Here is a 27,503-nt window from a genome sequence, read left to right as displayed (position 1 = left end):
AAAAGAAACTCTAACTTTCTCTTAGCAACTATTCTCTTAAGAAAAAAAAGAAAAAAAAAACTTTTCTTTTAGCAATTAATAACTTTCCTATTTATGTTATGGACTACAAGTTTCCAACCTTTCCAACCTTAATAGAGTAGTGCTAATTTGAGGGTAGGCTATTATATGATCATAGCTGCCCTTCAAAGGAGAACAAACAATTGCATATAGGTTACCAGAATAATAGAACAAGCAATAAATCATATTATATAAACAGCAAACCCATCTATTCACAATGAGCAATGCTTTTGGGTACCCTAATTTGCCCCCCACAATGCCGTCCAAAAAATACTTCTCATATTATTAGTTTATAAATCTCTTAGAATGTTGTTGATGGTTATCTATTAAAAAAATGTTGTAAATAATTATGATTTTCCATAGTAAGATAATGCATGATATAAATAGAAGCTTCTACATTTGGATTAAAATTTGATACCAACTTATCAAAGTGGTGGATCTGGATGCGTTGTTACTTGTTAGATATATGCTAATGTATCCGTTGAGTTTATTTTTTGAAAATATTAAAACATTTAAATTTTTTTTAACTTTCTTACGAAGAAAGTAAGAAACTGAGATTAAGAAAAAGGTCATAATTAATTTATTGAGAAAATTGCAAATAATAACATATATTTTAGCTATAATGTGAATAAAACTTTTTATGATTTTTACATAATTGCCATTTAAAAATTTTAATATATTATAATTGTCACTAAAATCTTTTGATTTTTTTTTCATAATTGTTATTTAGTGAGTTTTATCAGATATTCCTAAAAAATTATGATAAATTTAACAAACATATGTAAATAAATTCTTTTAGAATGAGAATCTTTATCAACGATATTTATTAAAAAGAGAATAGTTTTCACTGTATTATGGTATGTGATAAAGTATTGGATAGATATGAAATTATTTTAAATAATTTATCCGAAAATAAAATGGTCTATTTTGAATCTAAGTTTAATTTTCAATTATAATCAGTTTGATTTAACTCACGGAACAATGTAGCTATAATTATGATAATTTAAAAGTTTTTTTATGGCTATTATATAAAAATCTATTTTTTAATAAATAATAAAAAGAGAGGGACTTATTTGTAATTTTCTCTAATTTACTTAACTTAAGAATCAGATGCAAATCGTGGTCTCTTGCCGGTTCCCGAAGCATTGCATTCAGATAATAATAATAATAATAATAATAATAATAATAATAATAAAAGAAAAAACCTGCAAAGAATTCACGCTTCCTCCTCCTCTCTCGCGCGTTTTAGTCACCAATGTCGTTTCCTTCTCGAGAAGAGTAGTTTCTACTGGACCAAGGAGAAGAATCCTCGACTTCATCCATCTTCCCTCCTCCCGCCATGGAAGGTATTGGAATTTGGAACCCCTCTTCAACCCATACACTCCGCATTTTCCTCTAAAAAGTTGTTTCCTTCCTTGGGTCTTCCTTGTTTGAGTCATGCATCGGTTTGCATTTCACGAAGACCCTCTTCGTTCTGCGATTCGTGGGGGTGTTCCTTGTTTTCTTGGAAAATTATTGTTTGTTCTGTAATGGGTTTTGTTTGGATTGTGATCGGTAAATTGTTTGAGTTGGTTTTGGAGGCAATGATATTGCCGTATTCTTGTGGTTGAGGGCGGTGCTACGGGAAGGGCTTTTCCCCCACGCGTTGAATGAGGGAAACTTGTCTATTAGGCTTCCTAAATTATGTTCTCATTCAAGGATTTTGGAATTTGGAGCAAATAAGGTGTTTTTTTTTCCTAAGGTTCTCAATGAGTGCTAATTATGTTACTGCGAAATGCTAAGATTTACAGTTGTGAGGTGTAGTAGTTTAGTTATTTTAGATCGTAGCTATGCAATATGTCATCTTTTTCTTGAGAATTTAAGGCAAAATGCAAGGAAAAGAAGTTTATACTAGAGGTGCTCCTATCAATGATCAGAATTTGCTATTATGTAGTCATGGTATTATATACATTTGGAAGATGGAAGTAAAAGTCTAAATTTATGGCACTCCATTTATGGAGAAATTATTTGGTATCCACTGGGATAAAAATATTTCTCTTGTAACGAGATAAATGTAGGTGTTTATCCTTCACAAACTACTCTATGTATTTTTCGGAGGTTTTGCTGATAAAATGCTTCCATGGAGGTATTGCACCTTATAGAAGCATTTGAAATTGCAAACTTGAAGGTTATATATGGTACGTGTGAGAAAATATTTCTGTCATCTCCTATCTCATAGGCAATTGCAATATAATTTAGAATTACTGAATATCTTAGGTTGTTATCCTTTTAATGTGATATGTCTTTTTCCTTAGAGTTTCTGCAAGAACTACGTCTCCATATTTGTTTAGTTCCCAGACTTTAAGACCAGAGTCACCTTAATTTTGTTCAAAACATAGCTGCATCTTATACCTTTTAGCCTTTCCTAGAAAATTTATTACTATTTTCGTCAATTTCAGGGTCATACGACATATATGAGCAGGAGGATACACTTTCTCCTGAAAAAAGCAAGAGAAAGCTAAAGACCCCTGCACAAATTGAGGCCTTGGAGAATCTTTATAAGGGTATGTATGCTGCTTTTGTTGTTCCATGACTATGATGATAATTTGGTTTCTTTTTCTGGCTCAAGTACACATTACTGAATTTGCATAATTATGTTTCCCAGGGCACAAATACCCTAGTGAGTCAATGAAGCTGCTGTTTGCAAAACAAATAGGGTTGTCAGAGAAGCAGGTTTCTGTTTGGTTTTGTCACAGAAGGTTGAAAGACAAGAAGTTGATGCAAGGTGAAGCCCAGCTGAAAGGGAAACACAATATAATAAATGGTTATGCTGGTGGTCTCGTACAGGAAGCATGTAGCAGCACCAAACAGGGGGAAACACATTTTGATCCGAGAGAAGTAGAAAGCAAAAGGTCTTATGGTCATAATTGTTCATCTGTAATTGTTGCACATGAGCAGGGTGGTCAATATATCAGTAATGGATGTTATACTGCTGTAGATGATCATTTTTCAGGAAGTAGCTCAACATCATATGAAAGAATGCTACACCAGAATGAGAGTCCTTGCTATAAGGAACATTTGAGATCTTCATTCCAGAGCGATAATTACACGTTAATGAACTCAAGGGCTGCAAATAGCGGAAGACACATGAGTGACCAGAGATATTCATGTTTGAATGTTGTGGATGGGAGTTCTACCATCACTTTTGCTAAATGGAAACTAGGAAGACATTATCGTGAAGATGGTCCTCCACTTGGAGTCATTTTTGACCCGCTTCCACCTGGTGCATTCGATTCACCAATAAGTGTTACACATAATGGTAATAATTTAATTTTCCTTTTTCTTTGTCCCCTAATCTAAGCATTCATTCAGCTATACTCTCATCATCGCCATCATTATCAATTATGTTACCTCTTCGTTCATAATAATCTATATCTACTGTTTCTGCAATTGGACCATCTGAGCATTTGGCTTCTCTCTTTTCCTGCATAGAGAAGTTGTGACCTTACTTGTTAAATTGTGAAAGGGCTAGTTCATCATGGTTGTTCATACATAAGTTCATCGTTCCTACACATCATAATGTACCTCTGGCTTTAAATAAATCATCAGAATAAGTGGTTACTAAAAGATCCTCATCCATATCTACTATGGAATTTTGTCAAAATCATATTTGCATATGCACATGTAATTAAGGAATATTATTATAAAGAACATATTTCCAGTTTTATATATTATTTAAACGAGAAGATACCTATAACTCTACTTGTAGGGTTGCAACCATATCTCTTCTTTCTGTTTGTTCAATTTAGCATGCCTTCTGTTGAATTTGTGGCTAAATGGGAAGATGAATAATATATTTGGCTTTGAGGTGTGGATGCCTCTTTTTATATGTTTTTTTTTTGTTTTGACATTGATGGTTCAATTAGTTTGGATCTGTTATAGTGAGTTCTAAACCTTCTAATTGAATCTGATTGCTGCAAATCCTCCTTTCCAAGTTGCTGCATCTTAGATATCATGATACAACCTCTAATGGTGTCCTTATATTCAATTTCTTGCTAGTCTTCCCAATAGATCCTTGTAACTGTGCAGCTTTAAAAAATGTTGCATCATATTTGTACAAGGAAAGTCCTATCAAGCAGTTTCTACCATCACCTGCTTGATATTTATGACTTACATGTAGAAAAAGGTGTCAATGTTAACAAGAATGATGGGTTGACAGAGAATGTTGGGCTTGGAGGGTCGCCTCAATAGTCAATACAAGTATTTGACATCGTTAGTTTTCATCATATAACTGTATAAGTAGTCCGTCCTTGGCATATCTTGTCTGAATAAATGTATAACAGCCCAAAAAATTTCCATCTATTTAGTGAGGGTAGAAAAATGATTCTGAGTTTGCACGTGCAAGATGGGAATAAGCGATATGTGTGCATGGAGAAATGGCAGACAGAGGGAAACAACTCTGAATACACATGTTGATTAGATGGCAGCTAAACCTGAGATTGGCTACCAAATGACCTTTTATGGTAAGGAAAATGTCTGGCTTTAAATCTAGTGCACACGAAACCCATTCCTGATATCACGAGACAGTTGCTTTGACTTGAAGATCTCAAGAACTTGATCATCAACATTAACTTATCTAAAGAACAAAAACTTTGCCTGAAATCTTATACTTTAACTGGTGTGACAAGATTGGCTTTACAACCCCAGCAATTTAATTGAGGACCAGTCTCTTTGTGTACAAAGAAAAGTACAAGATCATATATAGATATTTATATTTTTACTCGAGGATGCTAGTAATATATCAAGGAGCTTAGATGTGTTGGTACTTATTGCATTTTGATGCATGCAGGTGATGTGTGTCTAATTTTGGCTATTTTGTGACTTCTCTTGTTAAAAGTTCAAGTCTTTATGTTCAATTATTTGAGGCTAACTGCTTGGTTTTCATTTCCTTCGAAAAAATATGGTAGGGCCATACTTTGTGAGAGATTTTGAGGCGAGGAGTCCCTGTAGCATCTGTAGGGTCACGAGTAATTGTACGGTATGTTTTCAGATTTTTCTACAGCATGACATCCTCTTTCACTTTCCATTTTGAATTGATAACTACTTCCATTGGTAATCAATATGCACTTCTAAAAGTAACAATTATACATTTTTTTAATACAAAAAAGAACATGTGTGAGTTTTTTCAATTTTATGCAGCTCTTCTTTGGAGGACTACAAGAAATTTCCTTTTCTCCTTGAAGGTTCTGTTCATTGATATTGAAACTCTTATTGTCTAATAATAAAATTGATTTTTTCTCCCATGATTTAAAAGGATAATAATATTGGTAGGATCACTATTTTTTCTGGTTGACCAGTATTCAGTCCCTTGACCATTTTCGGATTGCCGGTACACCCCATGCTGGCAATACTTGATGAGCCACATGCTTATTATTGCTTTTCACTTGACATCGTGCCACTGTCGACTAGAAAATGTGTAAGGATGAGGATTAAGGGTTTATTTCCTGATAAGTGGGACGGAGAGATTTTGGTTGGGAAAAGAGCATTCATTCCAATGAATCAAGGAATATGATGCTCCTTTTTTCTAGGGTGCCAAATAAAAATGTTATAACTAAGCTGATATTGAAGCAGTACTTTTGTTATATATATTAAGAAAGGAAAATCCATGGGATTCAAAATGCAATTTTTGCCATTGCTAGTTTTTGGAAGTTCTAAAAGTACTTAATATTTGAAGAATTGTCACAGTTTCTCCTGATTCTAAAAGGTCTTCACTTTTTCATATTCTGTACATTATCAATTAGCAGAAATCATAAAATATCTGTAGTAAAGGGCATTTATACTGACAGTTTTTTAGAAGACAATATTGGACTTGCAATGCAAAGTATCTGGACAGACTGTTTCTCATTGCTTATCTGGTCTCTATGCTTTATATTTAAGAACTTCAACTTCTTCCAGGTGTATCATAATTGTAGCAATGGAGTGCTTTCCAGCAATTCACATCAAAAAGGTTCTGGCTTGAAGAGGAAACTGCAGGGATTTCATTGTCAAAGCGATGTTGCAAGATGCCACTTAAACCAAAAGCTTTCATTTCCCGAGAGCAGTAATTTTGTGCCATTTCAAGTTGAAGATTTTGCAGAAAAAGCATCTGACTACAACAGACTTGAGCACCATATTTATATAAATTCCCAAATAGCTGATACCGACAAGTTATATCCTCATCGGAGTTATAACTTCAACTCTCTAGTTTCAGAGAGAAAGGATCTGACAGGACCTAAGCTGATGAAACAAAAGGGCTGGTATTCTCTTGATGCTGATGACAATGACATTGTGCTCCCTAAAGGACTGATGAAGGTTTTATTTCAGTGCCAGTTTAAATTTTAAGTTTGCAATATGGACAGAGAGATGTATGGATAAAAATGTCATTGGAATAATTTTCCAAGCAGACATTAATATCTTTGCTTTTTTGTGTGTGTGTAATCCGCAGAAGAAAATATTTCAAGAGAAGGAGATCTGCAACTATCTTCCCCTGTTAAACCTGTAATGCTTGGGATGAATGAAAGAAAAGTAAGTTCAACTCCTCTATTCTGTTATAAGGTTTTCTTATTTACTATTGCCTCTTCTTGTCTACTTGACAATCTTTTACATCTTTCAGCTTGACTGCAAGATGAACACATTTATGCTTCAAGGGCAGGAATTTGGAATGATAAGTTCTCAGAAACATCCAGAATCAAAACCAGTCATATGTAGGACTAAATAGCGATCATGGAAAATACTACCATCTTCATAGAATAAGAAGAATGACGCTGAAGAAGGATTTCCGGCAGACTTGTATTTCCATGAAACCTACCTTAAACTAAAGGTGGTCTGTCGCATGGTATGACAGATTGGGTATACCTTCGCAATTCTGCTTCATTACCATCTAATACAAAAATCTGCTAGAGAGTAGAGAGAATAGAGTTACTTTTTTGCAGTTTCAATTGGCATTCTTTGCCATGTACATAGAGCGTTCTCTCAGCAGACAATACCTCAAACCCCCTTTTTTTTCACCCCTTGAAGGCTTCTTGTATAGGAACTCGTTTTTTTTTTCTTTCCTTTTTGGCAAGGAAATTGTGGAGCTATGTTGGATCCACTGTATATTGTATTCAATGTAATTTTGTATATTTGCTCAGTGGAATCTGATGAGTTTACTTCTGACTTCCTCTCTCTCTTTCTCATATAATCAACTATAGGATATACAAAGTATTGTCAAGGGCTACTGCATAAATTCAATGTATATTGAATATTCGCCCTGTATCTAATTATGGAGATCCCCTGCCCCTCTGTCATGTGCATAAGTATTTTCAGGGAGATTTAAACTCATGACTTTTGTTATGAGCTAGTAAGATTTAACCACGGGGCATGAACGGTCTCAAAGAAATAAGTTGCAAGGGCCCCAATGGAATTGAGCTAATTGAGCTAATGTGAGCAGTGGGCAATATTATGCACCCACTACTAGCATGGGGATGGAGACCAAAAAGTTGTAAAACACCACCAAACACCACTGATGAAATGGGTTCACTTGACTTGGACTTTAAACCTTTATTAGAGAGGCCCCTATGGCTGAAGAAAAGAAAGGCAAATTTGTGGGGATTAATTGGGTCCCTTGAGTGGAAAGTGAACATGGAGGTGTTGCATGTGTCTATGTAGATTACCACTCCTTTGGCCATTCCTCTTTTTCTTCTTTGAACAGTGAAGAAATGCAAGCATGGTGAATGATAAGGGGGCCACTACCACCCATACCAGCCCCACTTGCAAGGGCAACTTTCTAGGGCTGTGGAAAGTGAGGTTGTTCATCTTTTGCCCCTATCCACAACATTAATAAAGCTATAGCTACAATGGTCCTTCACTCTTTTTTGCTAGATTCTCACAATGCACATTCCATATGATGCAATCTCCTTAACCTCTTAGCTAGAAAGCTTAAACTGTTAGATAGCTGATCAATAATCTATATCATACCTTTGATATACCCTTTTCCCCTATATATCATAGTGGACTGCTGAAAGATGGTAGGTTATGCAACTCTTTACACTGTACAAGAATAGGTTTGAGATCCATCTTAGAGAACCTGTTGATCTAAAAACTAAAACTATTATCATACCTTTTATGATGATCATTCAGGTCATGCAATATTCTCCAATTACTGGTAGTTACAAGTCTTTATTATGGTAATAGGACTTGATCTCTTTCACAGATTAAACCTCCAGTTGACATGAGGTATCAGACAACCCTAAATTCTAAATCCTAAATTTAGAGTTCCCATAAAACACTCCAGAGTGGTTTAACTGCATGAATATAGATAATTGTTGTTACATATACTTTTGACAATATGCTCAAAATTCTCTTTAAGCATTTAATAAATGGAGTTGTTTAACTCCCATGCATTAAAGTTTTATAAAAGAAAAATGGTGCAATAATGTCTTAGAATTGTCCTTTTCTTTTTGGTTCATATTAATGCTTCAACTGATGTATAAAGTAGCTTATTAATATATTTTGGAGGAATCCAAAGCTACTGAAGTCCAGATATCATATAGTTGGAATTTGGAGAATTTTTCTTTTCCAGAAGAGGTTTATGGGTTTTTTTTACTTGTATACCCTTAAAAAGTTTCTTATTTATTTATATGACCCTCTAAAGTTAATATTTACTTGTATAAACTGTTGGTTACTTTTCAAATTAAGTCTAAATAATTTAATAGATATATAATGAATACTTTTAACTAAAAAATAATTGAAAATTAGAATAAAAATTATATTTTCTAAAGCTATATATGCACAAAAAACCTAAAGTTTATTTAATATTCAAAACTAAGATCCATCCATTAATAATATTTTATAATGCACATTTGATATGAAAAATTATTGCGAATTCTGTGATTTGCGAAGGAATTCTAAAATTAATCATAAGTAGATAAGATAGTAGTTGTAAAATTAAATTATAAATGTCTATTTACATTATAACAAAGAAAAGAGCAATAATATTAATTTAATTATTTTTTATCTTTATCCCAGCTATCATAACTAAAACTATTTCTATTTCTTATTTTTATTCAATATGTCATTATATTTATCTTTATTTTTTCAACCGAATATAATAAATAGATAGCACTGTGGCTTATTCCGGGATAAGTGCTTAGTTTATTCCAATCCTAATTTTTTCTTATTCGACTGCCCTTCATGTTCAAAACTAAGATCTATTACATTTAGCCCAGGGACTAATCTGTAAAATAAAACTTTGGTAGTTTCGTTATGCATATATTACTCAATATTTCGAGAGGGACTAATCTGTAAAATAAAATTGACTGTTTCCTTGTTAAATTAGGCCCAAATTCTTCCTCTTAATTCCATTTAAACCAGTGGAGTAGCAATCGCCGGCGGTAATACTAGCTGGAAAAAGAAATGAATCGAAACCAAAGTAAAAAAGGAGAGGAGAGAGAAAGAGAAGGAAAGCTATACTCTCTCTCCCTCTGCTTGTATTTCTCTCTCTAGCCTTCTTTCGCTTCACCTCGATTCCCCCCCGACACAACTCGCTTAGCTCTGCTCTCTCGGCATTCTTAAACTGAATCCGTGGTCGAAAAGGAGGAATATTGTAGGGGGGGAGTTGCGGCCAATCATGGTACCAGTTGGAGCATCTCTTGATGAATTGGAGGGCTGAAATGACTTAGTTTTGAGAGGATGGGAAGTGGGTTCGGTTTGGGTTAGAAGGGTTAGCCTTTGATGCTCGGGATGTCGGGGTCCGCGTCGGATCTTGGCAGGCCGGGGCCGGTCGAGAGGGATATCGAGCAGGTAATGTTTTGATCACTGTTTCGTCATATTTGTGGTTTAATTGGGTTTCTGGCTCGTAAAGCTAGGAACTTTTTGTGTTTTGGATCGAATTCATGTGATTTGGTTACTTTGAGAGCTTGATATTGGTGGATTAAGCAAGGATGGAGAAAGGGTGAACGGTTTAAATTTCCAGCTCTTTAGAGCTGTTGATCGGAAAACATGTCATTTAGGGTTTCTAGTACTAGAGTTTGATTCTGTGGGAGTCGAATGAGTTTTTTGCTTAGTTACTCTCTGATGATACAGTTGCAATTTGGACTTACCATCACCAAATAATGATTCAGTTTTGGATTTAATGAATTATCCAATTTCTAGGATTTTGTGGTTTGGCTCGCAATAGCCCCACTAGTTCAATGCGAAAGTGGGTATTTAGAACTTTACATATAGTTAAGGTAAACTACGGATAGTTGCCTTGGATCACAGGAAGACTACTTATATCCCAGACCTTTTATTGAACTGCATAACTTCTTTCTCCAAGGAGATATTTTACCTAGTCAGAATTTTGGTACTTCTATTTAAACTGGTTATGCTTTGAAGTTAGTAACACTTGCCTTCTCTTTTGTTTACTGTCCATTGTGATGTATTCTATGGATCCTGTCTTTGAAGTTACATGTATTCCTTTGATTGTTGACTAGGGAATGTAGCATCCATTTGGGTTTTCGTTTTTTAATATTAAAGGAGAACAATTGGCTAGGTTATTTTTTTCCCTTTGCTGTCTTTTGTCAGTAATGGAATAGAAAATAGAGATGGATTTGCGTGCCACCTCTTGGATTTTGGTTCATAATATGTTGACTAGTGGGATGTCTATTAGGACAACCCATTGTGCAGAAACAGGTTTGCTAAGGTGATTTACTAGAGTGATAGGCTAAGATAAGTAAACAGGTGATAGTTAGAGAAGCATGTATAGAGCATAAAATTAGAGAAATAAGCTATTGTGGTTCGGAAGGGGAAGAATAGGTCAGAGACGAGATTGGTGGAATCGAAGTTCGTAGACTAGAGAATGGGTAATGGGAATTGGATGCCAAAAACTTGTTGGAGAGACCTAGATTTTCAAATTTCATGGCATGCTTAGGTGGAGGGACTCCTTAATTCTCAATCGTGGCGTACATGTTGTCAGCAAACCACCTAGTTTGGCCAGTTATTTTGTTAAAGTTGACTTGGTAAAAGTAAAACAATATAAGGCTGTAGGAAGAAAGCAAGGCCAAAAGCAAGAAAGAATAATTGTGAAGAATCAACTAATGAGGAAAAGGGGAAAAAATTGAAAAAATAGTTTACTGTGTTGTTATCAAAGTCTTTGATGTCAAATTCTTGTTCCTAACGATTTAATATTGCAAGTAAACCCATTAATCATCTGTATCCCATTGTTTATAATATCACATTGCGCAGTACAGGAAATTTTTTTAGGAAGCATTAACATGATCCTTCTTTTTCCTATTCCGACAGGCTATCACTGCTCTTAAAAAAGGAGCATACCTACTGAAGTATGGCCGAAGAGGGAAGCCGAAATTTTGCCCATTTCGACTGTCTAATGTAAGCATGAATTTCTATTTATTTCATTCAGAATTATATGAGTTGCATGTATCATTTTTTTTTTCTGTTTGTTTATCCATTTATGACATGCTTAAACTTAAATCTTACTCTTATAAGCATGCACTGAATCTAAGTGATACCAAAAAGGTGTGATTGCTTCTACTCTATGTTATTGGTTTCTTATGTAGCCTTTTTATTGTGACATGTGCAACAAGATAGATATTACTTTCACAGGTTTGTTGATATTTTGCATTTTCAGGATGAATCTGTATTAATATGGTTCTCTGGCAAAGAGGAGAAACACCTTAAATTAAGCCATGTGTCAAGAATCATGCCTGGTCAACGAACTGTAAGTATTTGTATCATTCTGTTTAAGGTCTCCATGAGACCCTTGATATATAGTTTCAACTGTCATGGAAACAAAAGTTGTGTCATTTGTTTAAATAATTGTCAATATTGTAGTGATGGTTAAGTCTAGACAGCCATCCAATCCTTTCATATAGAAATTCCTGAGAATCCTGGCAGTCGATATTCCAATATATTTTGTATTTTTACAATTCATAGTTTATCTGTCTTGTCCCATATAATTTGTACTAGTACAGTTGAAAATTCTATAGTCTGTGTAATGTTAGAAAATTAATTGTTCAAGTTCTAGGCACTGTGATAGCTTAACCTATATAAAAGGAAGCTACTCTCAAGTTTTGGAAGACTCTATATGAAAGTGCTTCTTGGAACTTTGAGAACCAAAGAAATGACAAAATATCAGCACAAATTGCTCGTAAGTAAATAATTCTGATCTCATTTTCTTAAAACTTTATTGCAGTTTTAGATTGCCCAATTCAAGTGCATACTTTCTCAAATTTGTCTTTAGATGCAAACTAGAACTTCAAGTTTAGATGGTTGGTAGGATTGTTGTGAATAATATCCACTCAATTTTATTCTTGAAATCATGGTATCTTCTTTTCTTTTTCAGGAGGGTGTTTAATAGTTCATGCTTTGGTAATTTGCTTCCTAGAAACTACTAAGCACTGGTTAGAGTTACATTTTTTATTTTTCAGGCCATTTTTCAGAGGTATCCACGTCCTGAGAAGGAATGCCAGTCGTTTTCTCTAATCTACAATGATAGATCGTTGGATGTTGTAAGTTCTTCTGTGCCGTGCATATCTTGTATGGTCATCATGTTGCTTCTTTAGCTGATACATGGAAGCACTATGCTGCTTTATTTTCCTATCTTCCTTTTAGCTGCCTAATTCTGAAAGATGAGTATCTTACTCTAATCTACACCAGATATGCAAGGATAAAGATGAAGCTGAAGTTTGGTTTGCTGGTCTAAAAACATTGATATCACGCAGCCATCACCGGAAGTGGAGAACAGAATCAAGAAGTGATGGAGTATCTTCTGGCACAAACAGTCCGAGAACATATACTCGCAGAAGTTCACCTTTAAGCTCTCCTTTTGGTAGCAATGATAGCATACAGAAGGTGTCACATCTTCATTTTAATTTCTTTTTTACTTCGTTGTTCCTATTATATTGCTTAAAGCAAAGTTTATGGGCCTTTCTTTAACTCAAGATGGTGGTGACAATTTTCAGATCCGAAGTCCATATGGCAGTCCACCGAAGAATGGTCTGAATAAAGCCTTTTCTGATGTTGTGCTTTATGCTGTTCCTCCCAAGGGTTTCTTTCCTTCAGATTCTGCTACCTGTTCTGTCCACTCCCTGTCATCTGGATATTCGGATAATTTGAAAGGGCATCCAAGAGGAAATACAATGGACGCTTTTAGGGTAAGTTTGTCAAGTGCTGTTAGCTCCTCCAGTCAAGGTTCTGGTCATGATGATGGTGATGCTTTAGGGGATGTTTTCATATGGGGGGAAGGTACTGGGTATGGAATTTTGGGGGGTGGAAATAGTAGAGTAGGAAACAGTTCGGATGCCAACATAGATTCCTTAGTGCCAAAAGCATTAGAATCTGCTGTAATACATGATGTTCATAATATTTCATGTGGTGGAAGGCATGCTGCACTAGTTACCAAGCAAGGGGAGATCTATTCCTGGGGGGAGGAGTTAGGAGGCAGACTTGGACATGGAGTAGATTCTGATGTGTCACAGCCAAAACTCATTGATGCTCTTGCTAATCTGAACGTTGAACTAGTGACTTGTGGGGAATATCATACTTGCGCTGTTACCCTGTCTGGAGATTTGTACACATGGGGTGACGGAACCTTTAATTTTGGGCTACTTGGCCATGGAAATGTAGTAAGCCACTGGGTGCCCAAAAGGGTTGATGGGCCATTGGAGGGTATACACGTATCATCTATTTCTTGTGGGCCTTGGCATACGGCTGTTGTATCTTCTGCTGGGCAATTGTTTACCTTTGGAGATGGAACTTTTGGTGTTCTAGGTCATGGAGATCGAAGAAGTGTCTCAATTCCTAGGGAAGTAGAATCCCTCAAAGGCCTACGTACGATGCAAGTAGCTTGTGGGATTTGGCATACTGCTGCAGTGGTAGAAGTTATGGCTGGAAATTCAAGTTCTAGCAACTGTTCTTCTGGTAAGCTTTTCACATGGGGGGATGGTGATAAAGGCCGTTTGGGACATGGAGACAAAGAAACAAGGCTCGTACCGACTTGTGTTGCAGCCTTGGTTGAGCCAAATTTTTGTCAAGTTGCTTGTGGGCACAGCCTAACTGTGGTGCTAACGACCTCAGGCCAAGTCTATACAATGGGGAGCACAGTTTATGGCCAACTTGGAAATCCTCAAGCTGATGGCAAAATCCCTGTTCGAGTTGAAGGAAAGCTCCTTAAGAACTTTGTTGAAGAAATTTCATGTGGCGCTTATCATGTTGCTGTCCTGACTTCAAGAACTGAGGTGTATACATGGGGTAAAGGAGCCAATGGCCGATTGGGTCATGGGGACACAGATGACAGAAATTCCCCTACGCTGGTTGAAAGTTTAAAAGATAAGCAAGTCAGAAGTGTTATTTGTGGCAGTAATTTTACTGCAGCAATCTGTATTCATAAATGGGTGTCTGGAGTTGATCAGTCTATGTGCTCAGGCTGCCGCCTGCCATTTAACTTTAAGAGGAAACGTCATAATTGTTACAATTGTGCACTTGTTTTTTGTCATTCTTGCAGCAGTAAAAAGTCTCTTAGGGCTTCAATGGCACCAAATCCTAGTAAACCTTATCGTGTATGTGACAGCTGCTATAACAAGCTACGTAAGGCAGCAGAAACTGACTCTTCATCTTATTCTGCGACTAGCAGGAAAGGATATGCAGTCCAGGGGTTCAATGATATGGTTGAGAAGGAGGACAAGTTTGATCCTAGATCAAACGGGCAAATATCTAGATTGTCTTCCACGGAGTCCTTTAAGCATTCAGAAGATAAATCTTATAAAAAGAACAAAAGGTTTGAATTTAATAGCAGTCGTGTATCGCCTATACCCAATGGAAGTTCACATTGGGGTGCCCTGAACATTTCAAAATCTTTCAATCCTGTATTTGGAACTACAAAAAAGTTTTTCTCAGCTTCTGTTCCTGGATCCAGAATTGTTTCTAGGGCAACCTCTCCCACATCTAGAAGGGCAAGCCCTCCCCGTTCGACAACGCCAACACCAACTCTGGGAGGTTTAACTACATCTAAAGTTGTTATTGATGACCCGAAAAGGACAAATGATACCCTAACTCAAGAGATTCTCAGATTGAGAACTCAGGTATGTTGTTTTGATGTTAAGAATCTTTCATACTCTTTTTTCAGATCCAATATATTTACTGAATATATCTCTTACAGTTCATATGACATCTGAATTGTTGAGAAAGAAGTAATATATTTCTAGGTTTATCTTCTTATCTGTTTTCAAGAAGGATTCTTACTACCAAACAGCAGACTCGATGTAGGAGATTTCTGATGTTGGTGGAGAGTAGTGTAGGTGGTTTTGGGTTTTTGTCGTAGTAACCATGCTCACTCTGCTCCATACTCAAAGTTTTTTATGGGCTTAGTACTTCCTAAGCTCATATGCCAGCTGGAGATTAAAAAACATTGTACTAATTGCTAAGATTAGGCAACTTGGATACTGCCTCATATAAGTGTCACTGCGGGATTGGGATGATTTGTTGTTTGTTAAATATATAATATATATTATTAGTTTGTTACCTAATAGTTTAAGTTCTTGGTCAACTTATTATCTAACATGGTATAAGAGAAACTTTTTTTTTACCATGTAAATTTATTAATTACTCTAAAACATTAAGCTGATAGAGAACGATAATTTTATATATACTTGAGGTCTAGAGTTCAAACCTTGTTTAACCCCATTTAGTCTTTATTTTCTATTATGTTTTCTTGTGCGATGTGGAGGGCCCAACACTCTAATTCCTTTTTATCTATCCACATATAGAAGATGCATGTGACAAAGCATGCTATAGGTATGATATAAATTGTTGATCCACTACCTAATAACTTAATGCTTTGGAGTAATTGGTGAGTTAACACTGCTGCTATTGGAATCCTTCTAGGAATCACATTGAATATCCTATATTATGTCATACTTAAGCAACTATGCACCTATCTGATTGCAATCTCCTATTATGTCGGCAGTTGCGTTCAGACCAGGTCCAATTAAATTGCCCAGAAGTGCAGCCCAGCCATGCCATATAGGATTTCCACAGTCCCCAATTCTACGCACGTTTGTGCAAGCTTAAATTTTTGCTAACCTTGTTTTGCAAACAAGTGCACTGTTGTGAGATTTCTTAACCAATTGATGCAATCTCTGATGGGGGTTTCAAATCTTCTACTTCATTTCTGTCTAGCTTTTCTTGGTAATATGTGTTAGGAAAAAGTAAAATTGCTCAATATATATATTTTTTTGCCTCTGGTGACGGATATGTATCTTAGCTCTTGGCATCCTAAGGTTCAAGATATCATTCTGCTGATTGTTGGCGTAGTACAGGAATGTTTATTGTGCTTTCTTTCGTTTTTCACCTACTTAAAAAACCCTGCCAAGATGAACCTTACGTTAGGTATCCTAAATTCTAAACTGTAGGCTCTGAAGCACACACAGTTCTTTTTACAAAGGAACAAACTCTTCCTTTCTCTAAAGAAGGTGACACTTTTTAGAAGCTTATACATGAATCCTTCTTTTCCAGGTGGAAAATCTAACCCGAAAATCTCAGCTTCAGGAAGTTGAGTTGGAAAGAACAGCTAAGCAGTTGAAGGAAGCTATTGCTATTGCAGGGGAGGAAACTGCAAAATGCAAAGCAGCAAAAGAAGTTATCAAGTCACTCACAGCACAAGTAAGATTGCTTATCTTGAACTTTGACATGTATCAATATCTGAATCACTACAAGTTCCATATGCAATCCTTGGCTTTCCTGGCATAAACTTGGGTCATCTTATATGTCATATGATATGAGTGTGCTTTTTTTTAAAAATGGGATTAGGCATTTAGACCCTTATTAGACTGTCATATGATATGATCCCAATTTGTTTAACGCTCAAGGCATGCATCTCAATATTAACTGTTCTGAATAATTAATGAGACATCCATGCTAAAAACATAGCTCATAGTACATCTTCATGCCAATGTGCGACGATATTACATGTGAAAATGGAAATAACCTATCAGCTAGGAAACATGGATACTTTCGCCATATTCATATCAGATACCATATTGGGTATGATATTCGTCGGATACTCTCAGATACATAAAATTGGTTACTTCTTTAGAGTATCCGATTTTTTAAAGATAAAACTAAGGTTTTGGATATTTTTGGGATACTTAGATGTTTTCAAGATTCCTGTCAATATGAGTAAATTGAAGGAAACAGTTATTACCTTTCATTTCTTATCAAATCTAGAAAGGTTCTGTTTGTGAAAAGATTGAATCTGCATGTTTGTTTTATGATCAATAATAGGAAATTTAGTACAATGCTAAATTTCTATTTATTTACAGATTGAATTCGCTTATACGTCTTACATCTTAATTAATAATATACTATGTAATACATTGGACCTTTGTTGAATGGTAATTCTTTTAATGAATAAATTGGAGGTCTCCTTATATTAAACTATCATATGCAATAGTAATATTTAATTCATCAATGAATAATATGAAAGTACACAAGTTCACTAATATATGTGTAGATATAATTATCTACATATATAAGCTATATATTGTAAACATATTGTATCCTTATTTTTGAAGATTTGTCATATCGGTGTGCCCACATCATATCATATCATATCCATATTCCATATTCCATATTCCATATTCCATATTCCATATTTGTATCCATGCTTTGTAGGCTATTAGGGAGGCAAAAGGGACTGATATTTCTTATAAATAATTACTGAAATGGATGTGTAACCTATATGTTGTGAAGGCAAAACTGTGTTGGCCTAGAAACCTTGATAAATAATCAGTACCAAGATGGAATTAACTGATTCTCAGTACCTCCATGGTGATTATTTCATAGAGCAGATGTTGATAAGTCCAACTGATAAAGAAGGGAGATATCACTTCTTGGAACCTTACTAATCACCTGAAAACCGTATGATCGAAACTCTTATCTACTTTTCCATTCCTTGTAGCTTTTATAACACCTTTTGATTGTCCTTCAAAGAACAATATTTAGGACCTAGATATATTCTAAATATTCGGTAAGATTATCAACTTTTAACTGCAATAACCACCTGGAAACTATATTCAGATATCCTTACCTTGTTTTTTCATCTACTTAGCCTGTGAGACAACTTTTCTTTTTCTTCTTTCTTAAGGACTTCTTTAGAAGTTAGAACCACAGCATAACTTATGTATCCTGTCAGACAATTATCTTTTATTGTTTTCCTTTGTCTCTTAAACTTCATCCATATAATTTACGAGGAGTAGGATAATGAGGGTTTGCTATTACATCTACGATAAGACTGAACAATTATCCGTTTGGCATGTAATAATTCTTAACTATTAAACTTAAGACAAATGCATTAGCAAAAGAAAATGTAGTCCATCTGCAGTTGTTAAGATTAAACTTGATAGTGGATACTAATTCATAACATCCTTAGACTTCTTTGCAGACTCAAATGTAGAGAAATAATTGATAGCTTGTAGTAGCTTATGCATATTCTTAATTTGTACAAGGAGAATAAAGAATACCTTAGGCAATTCTAGATGAGGAAATTGATGTACTTCTGTGAACCTCTTTATGTTAAGGCATCATTCATCTTGCTTATGGCATTATCTTTTATATAATAGTTGAAGGGCATGGCAGAAAGGATACCAGTAGGAGCAGTCAAGAATGGTAATGTACCTTCTTTAACAACTGTCACTGGTAGTCCCATTTCAAGTGATCTAACAGCAACAGGTGCTGAGAGTGTGAGTGGCCCAGTATCCAGTGAACCAGACTCTAATGGTTCTAATGGGTTATTGGTTTCAAATGGACCAAGTTCCATTAGCAATCGAAGTAGAGCAGGTCATTCAGACACAGTGAGGAATGGAAATAGAGTAACAGATGCAGACACTAATCATGAGACTGAATGGGTGGAGCAAGATGAACCAGGCGTATATATTACCCTCACGTCTTTGCCTGGAAGTGCCAAAGAGCTCAAGCGAGTTCGCTTCAGGTATGCCTAGCAATCCCCAGTCTATTTGAGTTGCGTATATGGTGATCATTTTCCGCAAACAAAGAAAAATATATTATTACTTAATCGCCATCATTTTATTGTTATATCATCACTTAATTGTAGTAGTATTTTATAATTCTAAATTCAGATGTTTACTCTCATGCATTTCTTCAAAGTAAAATTTGAAAAATGCAGTTCTCTTGTGGAAGCAGCTAATGGCCACCATGTTCTTATAAGTTATAACTTATAATTTCTGCTGTAACAGTTATTAACAGTCATTATAATGGTAAATGTTCAAAGCCTGAATTTCTCTGGAACATAATTGATTGTTATAAACACTGAAGAAGAAAATAATGGTTTCAGGGGCACCAGTTGGGGTTAAAGCTCCCATCCATCATCAATTGTTAAGTAGGCTACATGAGCACTAGAACAGGATATATCCTGTTCTAGTCAGTACTCTTTGTGTTGTATAAACACTGGTTTGTAACTACAGAGATTGCTATATGATATAGAACAATAAGCAATGTGCTTACATTATTTCCTCAACATCAAAAGCATCGGTTTGTTCACCTAGATTGCTACGTTACAAGGTTATACATCAAGAACATATTTGTTTGGATTATTTCCTAAGAATCAAAACATTTTTAACTCTATTTTCCAAATGCAGTCGGAAGCGATTCAGTGAGAAACAGGCAGAACAATGGTGGGCTGAGAACCGTGCAAGAGTATATGAGCAATATAATGTACGCATGGTTGACAAGTCCCCTGCTAGTATCGGCACTGACCAGGGTTCTTTCTGATATTAGATTGAGTTAATAAGTAATTGGAGCCAATCCCCATTCATGAAAAAGCTCTCATTGATTGAGCAGTTGTAAATGAGGCTATAGTTTTATTTAGCCCCAGGAAAGTGTTAAGAGGGATATGCTATTAAGAGATGTGGGTTGGTGTTCTCATCAATTCTTTTTTATTATTTCTCCTGTTATTGTGTGAGAAAGGTAGAGTGAGTTTTAGCTTGAGCACTGTAAATTCTTAGTGGCAGAGGGCTAGCTTCCATTCCTGTAAATTCATAACTCATAAGTAATTGCAAAATTCTCCTCTCAGCCATTCTCTGACAAACTGTAAAGTGAACTAAGCTGTTTCACATTAATAGTAGGAAGGATGTGTTAATATGGATGCTTCATGAAACCTTTGCTTTTGAGGGAAGCTCTTAACTAAACAGCTGCCTTTCTTGCTGAATTTAATGGCGGCTTCTGAATTGATTATATTGTTTACATATGAAGAATAAGATTGATACAGAACACATCTTTTAATAGCCAAATATGTTTGGTAAAACCCAAAAATCTCTTGCTACAATACCTAACCCTATCATCTATTCTTAAAAAACCTTATGCCAAACATTATTATATTTTTGAGGTAAATTGTTAAAAATGCCAAGGTTAGGTGTTTTAAATAATTTTCCTAAATTTTATAACATCTATATAGATGGGATGTGTTCGAAAAACAAATTCGAATTTTGATATGGATAAAAATTTAAAAGGAAAAAAAGATTAGGATATATAAATTTTATTCCGATACCGATTGAGACATAAATTCGGATTCGAATATCTGTTTATCAACAAACATATAAATTAAATTCATTAATATTTCATAGATTTTTTTTAGCCGCCATAAACCACATTCTATTATATATGAATTATTCAAATATTTATTAGTATATTGTATATCCTCTTAACTTTCTAACTCGTGCAATACTCAAATTTGGATATATTTTAATTCGCTCATTTTCCAAATCTATCTAACTTCTTATTTTATTTATATTTTTATTTGTTTTAAGGTTTTGTTGGTATTCAATTTGTGTCCAACTCTATTTAAGATTTAATTTGTATTATTCAAATACATTTAAGATCTGATTAATTTTTTTTTATATCTGTTTAAGATTAAATTCATATATTCTTATCCATTTTATCTGAATATAATTTTATATTTTATTATCCATCTATTATCCACATTCATATCCAACTAATCCGTTAAAAATAGAGTTACAATTAGACTTCCAATGAGAACGGGAATAAGTCCTTATTCCGCACTTTATCCTTGATAGAGGAGACGGAGGCGTAGGTTATCTGTCAGACTTATTCACCAGCGGCAGGTATAGATCTCCCGCTGCCACCATGGCGGCCGCTGCCACCCCATCGCCGGACGTGTTCAAGCTAGGGTTCGTTGGCGCGGGGAACATGGCCGAGAGCATCGCCAGAGGAGTGGCCAAGTCCGCCGTCCTCCCGCCGTCCAGCATCCGCACCGCCGCCTCCCGCGCTGATCGTCGCGCCGTCTTTGATTCTTTCGGCATCCACGTGTTCGACACCAATGCCCAGGTAAAAGCTTTCTTTATCTCATTTCAAGAATCTCGATGAAGCATGCAGCTGTCGACAAAATTCGATCTTTTCGTGGCAACGTCAGTTTATCGTTTGAGATACTTTTAATGATCTGATTTGTGGACGTTGATGAACTGGTTGTATTCTTTCGGCTTTTAAAGAATAGAGGATATCGGAATAATCATCTAGGCCATCAGGATGGAGAAATATTCTGTTGAATGAGTAAGCAATTGGGCTAGACCGTCCTTTTGCTTACGTTTTAGGTGGAAAGATCAAAATGTTGCTAGTTTGCCCCCCAGATGGAGCATGAAACTGGCAAGTACATTAGATTGTATTTAAGAACATTTGGTCCTAAGGAAATGTGGTCCAAGTTTGTATTTTAAATCATAGAAATATGTTAGACTTGTCAATGAAGATTGTCAATAGATTTAGTTATACTCCCAAACGTTTGAATATCTCAGATGTTCACAGTTTTAGAGATAGAATATACACAAGGAGTTTGTATTTGTGCTGGATAGTCTTGACATTATGTCAAAGTCAAAAGCATGACTAATGAATTATATGAATATCATATAGCAATACGACATATGCAAAAGTTCAGTGTAGCCAAGACGAAATATCCAGATTGATGAGAGGCTACTAGCCTACTAGTAAAGATATAATAAGAAGTGTGTTCAATACAAGTTAGGGGTTAGCAACCGTAGAAGATAACCTATGTGAAAATCAATTGAGGTGATTCAGAAATGTTCCAAGGATACCATATTATGCATTATTAATCTATTATGGAGTGATTTTTTTTTAAGTTGTTGCTTTTCATTGTCAACAACTAAGATAGTCAGCTGGCCTCCAGTTGTATCTCTTTTCTCTTTGCTAGTTATGATTTGCTTAGCATCTTCCAGCTTTAGCATGTTAGAGGAGTTCTGTTTTTCAAGATCTAGGGTCTCATTAAAGGGTTTATGGTTGTTGTTTTTAATTCCACTGTTGTAAATTGTTTTCCGGTTTTTTATGTTACGTTAACTCCTCTGAGCTTGTCATTTTTTCCTCATTAATAGGTGGTTGATGACAGCGACGTAGTTGTCATATCTGTTAAACCTCAAATAGGTAAGCTTTCTTGTATAACCTTCAACAAATAGTTTTCTTCAATTTTATATTTCTGGATTTCAAATTACAAAACTCTGCTTCTAGAAAAAAAAAAAAAGTATCTGCACTGATATCACCAGTTTTTTATATCCCAACTTTGTACTAAAATTTGAGGCTACATTGGCCATCAGTTCTCAAAAGAAGCTTATTCTGATGTTGGCATTTTCCTGATGCATTAAAAAATCAGACAGATTCAACTGAATTGTATATCTTTTTGAGCTATTTTGTGTTGATTAAATGTCTGCTCAGATGAGATGGAAAAGTTTAGGAGATTGAAATTTCATCAAGAATCTGATTTTAAGGTCCTCTAGATGCCAGCATTTTGGTTGCTTGTGGAATATCATCTTTCCAGAAAGCTGAAAAGCCTGGGCAATTTTGTTTTGAATCTTACTACTCAGAAAAATTAAATTTTACTGTTTAAAGATGTGATCATGTGAACCATTATTGCCCGCCAACTGGCCATGTTATTGATTTTCAGAACCTATGTTTATGAGGGTTTTGAGGCTTCATTGTAATCAATTATCACTAAATGATATGCTGATTCTGAACAGTGTTTAGTTTTCTTTCTTATAATAACATGAGCTTGAACAGGACCTGGCTTCTCAAGGCCCTCTCCTTCAAACCCCATAGTTATTAAGGTGCTTAATGAAAGGGTCCCTGAAATCTACAATATGTGTTTGGTTTCACGCTCTGGTGTTGACATATGTGGCTGATAAGTCGATAAGTGGTCCACCCGTGTTTTGAGAAACATCATATTCATCTTGAGGCTATTTGCAGAAAAAAAAAATTCTTAGATTCTAATAATTGTAGAGTTGGACTCTTAAAACTGAATGTGTTCATTTTTTATGCTAAATGCATATTTTTTTGTAATAAAACGCACACAATTTACACAAGAGACGTGCATACAATCTTCTACTTTTACTATTTTTAAAAACTAATTTTTTTTTTTGGTGCAAATGCACCATTCAGCTCGCTTTAAGATTGGTTTTTTTTTTCTTTTTAACGAATGGTTGTTTGCTGAAGGAATTTAGTAAGACTGCTTTTTTTACCTTCCTCTAGTGAAATATTCCACCTAATTTCTCTTACATGCATACTCATAAATAATTGCAGTTAAACCTGTTCTTCTGGAGTTAAAGCCCTTCTTTTCAGAAGAGAAAGTTCTTGTCTCAGTTGCTGCAGGAATAAGAATGAAAGATTTGCAGGTTGTATGCAAATAGTATATTTTCGTCTGCACATTTTAGTTACATTTATTGGTTCCATTATGGTTTTTAGCACATTCATAGAGAATCAAATTTCCCTTACTTGATCCATAACATCTCATACATACAGCTGTACAAATTGTGCATTAGTTTTCGCTTCTTCTGAACTGCTCTAATCAAGCATCCTTGTCATAAAATATTAAAATGTGCTTGCTATCCTTCACCGGTCTATATTTCTGTTTTTGTGAAAAAAATTCAGCTTATTTTTTTATATTTATATGAGAAGCTATCAGCATGTCCTCTGTATATGGTAATTATGTGTCTTTTATTTATGTTCTCCATGCAGGAATGGTCTGGCCAGCAGCGAGTCATTAGGGTAATGCCAAATACTCCTTCGGCTGTTGGTCAAGCAGCATCTGGTAATAGTTAACTACTTGATCCAATTTCTTTATCAAGTCATCATATAGTAACAAAACTAACAATGTCTATTTTCCTTGACGAGTTGTCAGAGATACAGACTGAAATTTGAAACTATAACTCTGCTGACTGTTTGAACCTGATTCTGTTACATATGACCGTAGATGTACAGTTTCAAGATCAGACATTTGGATTTGGAAGATTGAGATGAAATTAATGATCGTAGAAGCAGCTAGGTTGATATTGTGGTTTGATTAAAGTCGAATAGAAAAGAAAGCAACAGAGAAGACATAAAGAGTTGAAGACAACAAGCAATATTTGTAAGCACTGGTGGAACGGCATTCTCTTTGTGCACTAACTTGGCTTAGCCCAAACGTTCTTGTTCAGTGAGTTGGCTCATATTCTTGAAATTTGGAGGACATTTCCTCCGAGATCTTTCTAGCCAGAGAGACCATACCATGGAGATTTTTCTAGCACAATTTTTGGTATAGGCATGAATCCCGACCTTCTCTTTTGATTTAATTATTAATTGGTCTAATCAAGTTAATTTGAATCTGCCTATATTTAGGGGTTCTTTATATCAACTAAAGCCAACCATTAAATCAGAAATTAACTGAATTTGGTGTAGCTTAGATATGTGTTTCTACCTTTAGAGGCCTCAGCCATTATGAGGTAAAAATTAGGCTTTTTGCCGTCTTGGCCCCTGTGCTGCATGCTCTCTTTTGGGGAGAAGAGTGGCAGAAGACCTCGCCTGGAATAGGTGAACATAGACATTGTACTTCACTAGAACATTCTGTTCTGTGACTTCTTATATTCTTGCTTCTCTTTAGTCATGTGTATGGGGGAAATGGCAACAAAGAAAGACGAAGAACGTGTAACCAGTTTGTTCGGTGCAATTGGAAGTGTGTGGGTAGCTGATGAAAAGTATTTTGATGCTGTAACAGGCTTGAGGTATTATTTGTTGCAGATTGCAGAACTGCCACTTGTCTGACACAATAAATAGCTTGTTTTCTTGTAGAGATTAGGTGACTACATGATTGATAATTTACTATTTCAAGTGTAACTTATCATGTTGTATTTATTCAGTGGTAGTGGCCCAGCTTTCATTTATCTAGCTATAGAAGCCTTGGCTGATGGTGGGGTCGCTGCTGGCCTTCCTCGAGATCTTGCTATTGGTCTAGCATCTCAGACAGTATGTACTAGTGCATCCATATATTTATTGCACAGTTCAGCTATAATATTTCGAAAGATGAATGATAATCCATGTAGCTTTTAAGTTTCAAGGATATATTTGCAGTAGTCTCTTCATTCATTCAATATCTGTTGTTATTCAGGAGTTTGTCCTTGCACACATGATTCACCAGATCATTTACGCAATATTTCATATAATTGAGAATTGTCTGCTTTTTCAAAAATTGTACAGCTCGTTCATAGTTGTGAGGTATATAAGAGAAGTAGAAAACTGATTATTTTGAAAATCACTGATTTGTTTTCTACAAGTCATTATTTCTTTCTACCATTTCTATTATATTTGATGCTTATTTGCTTCAATTTACTACATAATTGTTTGTATATAGTATAGGAGAACCGAGTACCAACTTATGCTAATGCTAGAATATCAAATTGCAAGACTCTAAAAATTTATATCTTTATCATAAATAATGTTACTATATTTTTTAGTGTCTTAGCAACCTAATTCAATGTCCACAGAACAAGCCTTAAATTTAAAAAGCATGCAATATACTGTTGCATGATCTATACATTTGGAGAAGAATTTAGATATCAAACTTCAGCAGATTTGAATATATCTACATTAGAAATTGTATGAAACATACATACACAACATGGGTATTGAATCACTTTCAACAGTCCGGATCTTCAGTTAGATATTGCATCCTCTATCATTCTCTCTTAAATTTCTGACAGTTTTCTTTGTATCATCTATATTTAGCTGGTTTAATTTCTTTCCATTATTTGCTTAACTCTGGATTTATTCTTTTTTTATCCATAAAAAATCTTTCATCCAATCATTTCACTTCCAATTGTCAAACATATGATTAATAGGTCCAATTTTAGCTTCATGACTATGTACAAGTGCCTCCTCAACCCATTTGAGAAAAGGACTCTTAGGTTGTTCCTCTGGCAAGTACCTTATTCTCTATCGATCTATAATTCCAGCGGGGTCTGCTTTTTGCATGACTTGTGTAACTGTAACATGTTGAGCCATACTAATAGGTTCCATATAGCTTTTTATTGTGTGAAAAGTTGACAAAGGACTCTTATCCTGGTAAGTAGGTTTTAATATATAATTCTCTTCTGTACAGGTGCTTGGAGCTGCAGCCATGGTAAAACATGCTGGTAAACATCCAGGGCAGCTGAAAGATGAGGTCTCATCCCCAGCAGGGACAACTATTGCTGGGATTCAAGAATTGGAAAAGGGTGCATTTCGGGGTACCCTGATGAGTGCTGTTCTTGCTGCCACAAAGCGTTCCCAAGAACTTTCCTAGACATAGTTACTAACATTTGACTCATCTTCTGCAAATGATTAAGCACATGTGATTGATGTGCCGATAGTTGAAGGTGCTTGCAAGGGACTTTATCTGCCCTAGATCTTATCAGGATTATCTAACGATGCTGCCTGTCGCATCTAACAATTATTAAGTTTCAAGGATCGAAAAATTATATGCTTCAAATATTACAGCTGGGTTGTTAATAGTAGCTGATCTATTGTTTGTGATAGACGTATACAGAGAGAATCATTTCAGTATTGAACAATAGAAAGCTTCAGTCTGCTTGAATAGTTTACTTTTGGGAAGACCAAGTGCTATGTTTACTTATTAATTAGTTTACTTTTGGGAAGACTAAGTGCTATGTTTACTTATTATTGAGCCTTCTAATATACACTGCATCTCAAAGAACACATCATGGAGTTGTGCATTATCTCCATGAAATTTTGCCACCACCTTTGAAGACAGCAGGTAAGCGAGTGTCACAATTCAGGTAATAGTAACAGGAGAGCCAACGAAAGGAAATGACGACTCTTCTAGTTTCCTGAATTTGAGTTGTGCTACTTCTTTTTATCCTGTGAATGGACTAAAATTCTGCACAAGTTCTACTTCTCTTTGTTGAGCTTGAACAAGTTTTCAGGCAATTAATTCTATTGAACTTAACATTTCCCTCCATTCTGTCTAAATTTCTGTTAAATTTGGTTTCTCGAACAAGTCGTGATAAATATAGTTAAGTTCATCTTACTCTTTTAGCTAAAGATGCCAAAAGAGGAGTCCAGTCTGGCCAGCATTTTACCCAATCATGATGTAAGACAAAAAAAATAATGATTCG

General features: G+C 35.3%; 3 protein-coding genes across 4 annotated transcripts; all 3 read left to right on the top strand.

Annotated features, from left to right (window-relative positions):
• Positions 1–1,295: 1,295 nt before the first annotated feature.
• LOC140779094 (uncharacterized) lies at positions 1,296–7,158 on the top strand. The gene is made up of 7 exons (XM_073124057.1): positions 1,296–1,403; positions 2,496–2,600; positions 2,702–3,355; positions 5,004–5,074; positions 5,992–6,387; positions 6,521–6,600; positions 6,689–7,158. Exons 1-6 carry the CDS (start codon positions 1,397–1,399, stop codon positions 6,575–6,577), a joined length of 1,290 nt encoding a protein of 429 aa, XP_072980158.1. The 5' UTR covers positions 1,296–1,396; the 3' UTR covers positions 6,578–6,600; positions 6,689–7,158.
• A 2,294-nt stretch (positions 7,159–9,452) lies between these two features.
• Positions 9,453–20,195, top strand: LOC140777648 (PH, RCC1 and FYVE domains-containing protein 1-like). Of its 2 annotated transcripts, XM_073121901.1 has the most exons (9): positions 9,453–9,855; positions 11,335–11,421; positions 11,681–11,770; positions 12,480–12,560; positions 12,709–12,903; positions 13,014–15,131; positions 16,564–16,710; positions 18,669–19,036; positions 19,704–20,195. In XM_073121901.1, exons 1-9 carry the CDS (start codon positions 9,787–9,789, stop codon positions 19,834–19,836), a joined length of 3,288 nt encoding a protein of 1,095 aa, XP_072978002.1. In that variant the 5' UTR covers positions 9,453–9,786; the 3' UTR covers positions 19,837–20,195. The 2 variants fall into 2 exon arrangements, with proteins under 2 accessions (XP_072978002.1, XP_072978003.1); XM_073121902.1 differs by lacking the exons at positions 9,453–9,855; positions 11,335–11,421; positions 11,681–11,770 and adding an exon at positions 12,077–12,199.
• An 896-nt stretch (positions 20,196–21,091) lies between these two features.
• Positions 21,092–26,882, top strand: LOC140779937 (pyrroline-5-carboxylate reductase-like). The gene is made up of 7 exons (XM_073125282.1): positions 21,092–21,408; positions 22,461–22,509; positions 23,659–23,750; positions 24,094–24,166; positions 24,995–25,115; positions 25,251–25,356; positions 26,489–26,882. The coding sequence occupies exons 1-7, from the start codon at positions 21,208–21,210 to the stop codon at positions 26,669–26,671; spliced, it is 825 nt and encodes a 274-aa protein (XP_072981383.1). The 5' UTR covers positions 21,092–21,207; the 3' UTR covers positions 26,672–26,882.
• The last annotated feature ends 621 nt before the right edge of the window (positions 26,883–27,503 follow it).

Source organism: Typha angustifolia, chromosome 15 (genome assembly GCF_048772165.1).
Source record: "Typha angustifolia cultivar Huaian chromosome 15, ASM4877216v1, whole genome shotgun sequence".
In the NCBI taxonomy this organism is placed as follows: domain Eukaryota; kingdom Viridiplantae; phylum Streptophyta; class Magnoliopsida; order Poales; family Typhaceae; genus Typha; species Typha angustifolia.
Note: the sequence above shows the minus strand (reverse complement) of the source record. Positions and strands in the feature narration are given on the sequence as shown.

Excerpts from the sequence above, each read along its gene's own strand:
- LOC140779094 (XM_073124057.1), top strand. Across the intron at positions 2,601-2,701 it reads CTTGGAGAATCTTTATAAGG|GGCACAAATACCCTAGTGAG; the intron begins GTATGTATGCTG and ends TATGTTTCCCAG. Across the intron at positions 6,388-6,520 it reads TCCCTAAAGGACTGATGAAG|AAGAAAATATTTCAAGAGAA; the intron begins GTTTTATTTCAG and ends TGTAATCCGCAG.
- LOC140779937 (XM_073125282.1), top strand. The coding sequence starts at position 21,208 with ATGGCGGCCGCTGCCACCCCATCGCCGGACGTGTTCAAGCTAGGGTTC. Across the intron at positions 21,409-22,460 it reads TGTTCGACACCAATGCCCAG|GTGGTTGATGACAGCGACGT; the intron begins GTAAAAGCTTTC and ends CCTCATTAATAG. Across the intron at positions 22,510-23,658 it reads ATCTGTTAAACCTCAAATAG|TTAAACCTGTTCTTCTGGAG; the intron begins GTAAGCTTTCTT and ends AAATAATTGCAG.
- LOC140777648 (XM_073121901.1), top strand. The coding sequence starts at position 9,787 with ATGCTCGGGATGTCGGGGTCCGCGTCGGATCTTGGCAGGCCGGGGCCG. Across the intron at positions 9,856-11,334 it reads TCGAGAGGGATATCGAGCAG|GCTATCACTGCTCTTAAAAA; the intron begins GTAATGTTTTGA and ends CTATTCCGACAG. Across the intron at positions 12,904-13,013 it reads GCAATGATAGCATACAGAAG|ATCCGAAGTCCATATGGCAG; the intron begins GTGTCACATCTT and ends GACAATTTTCAG.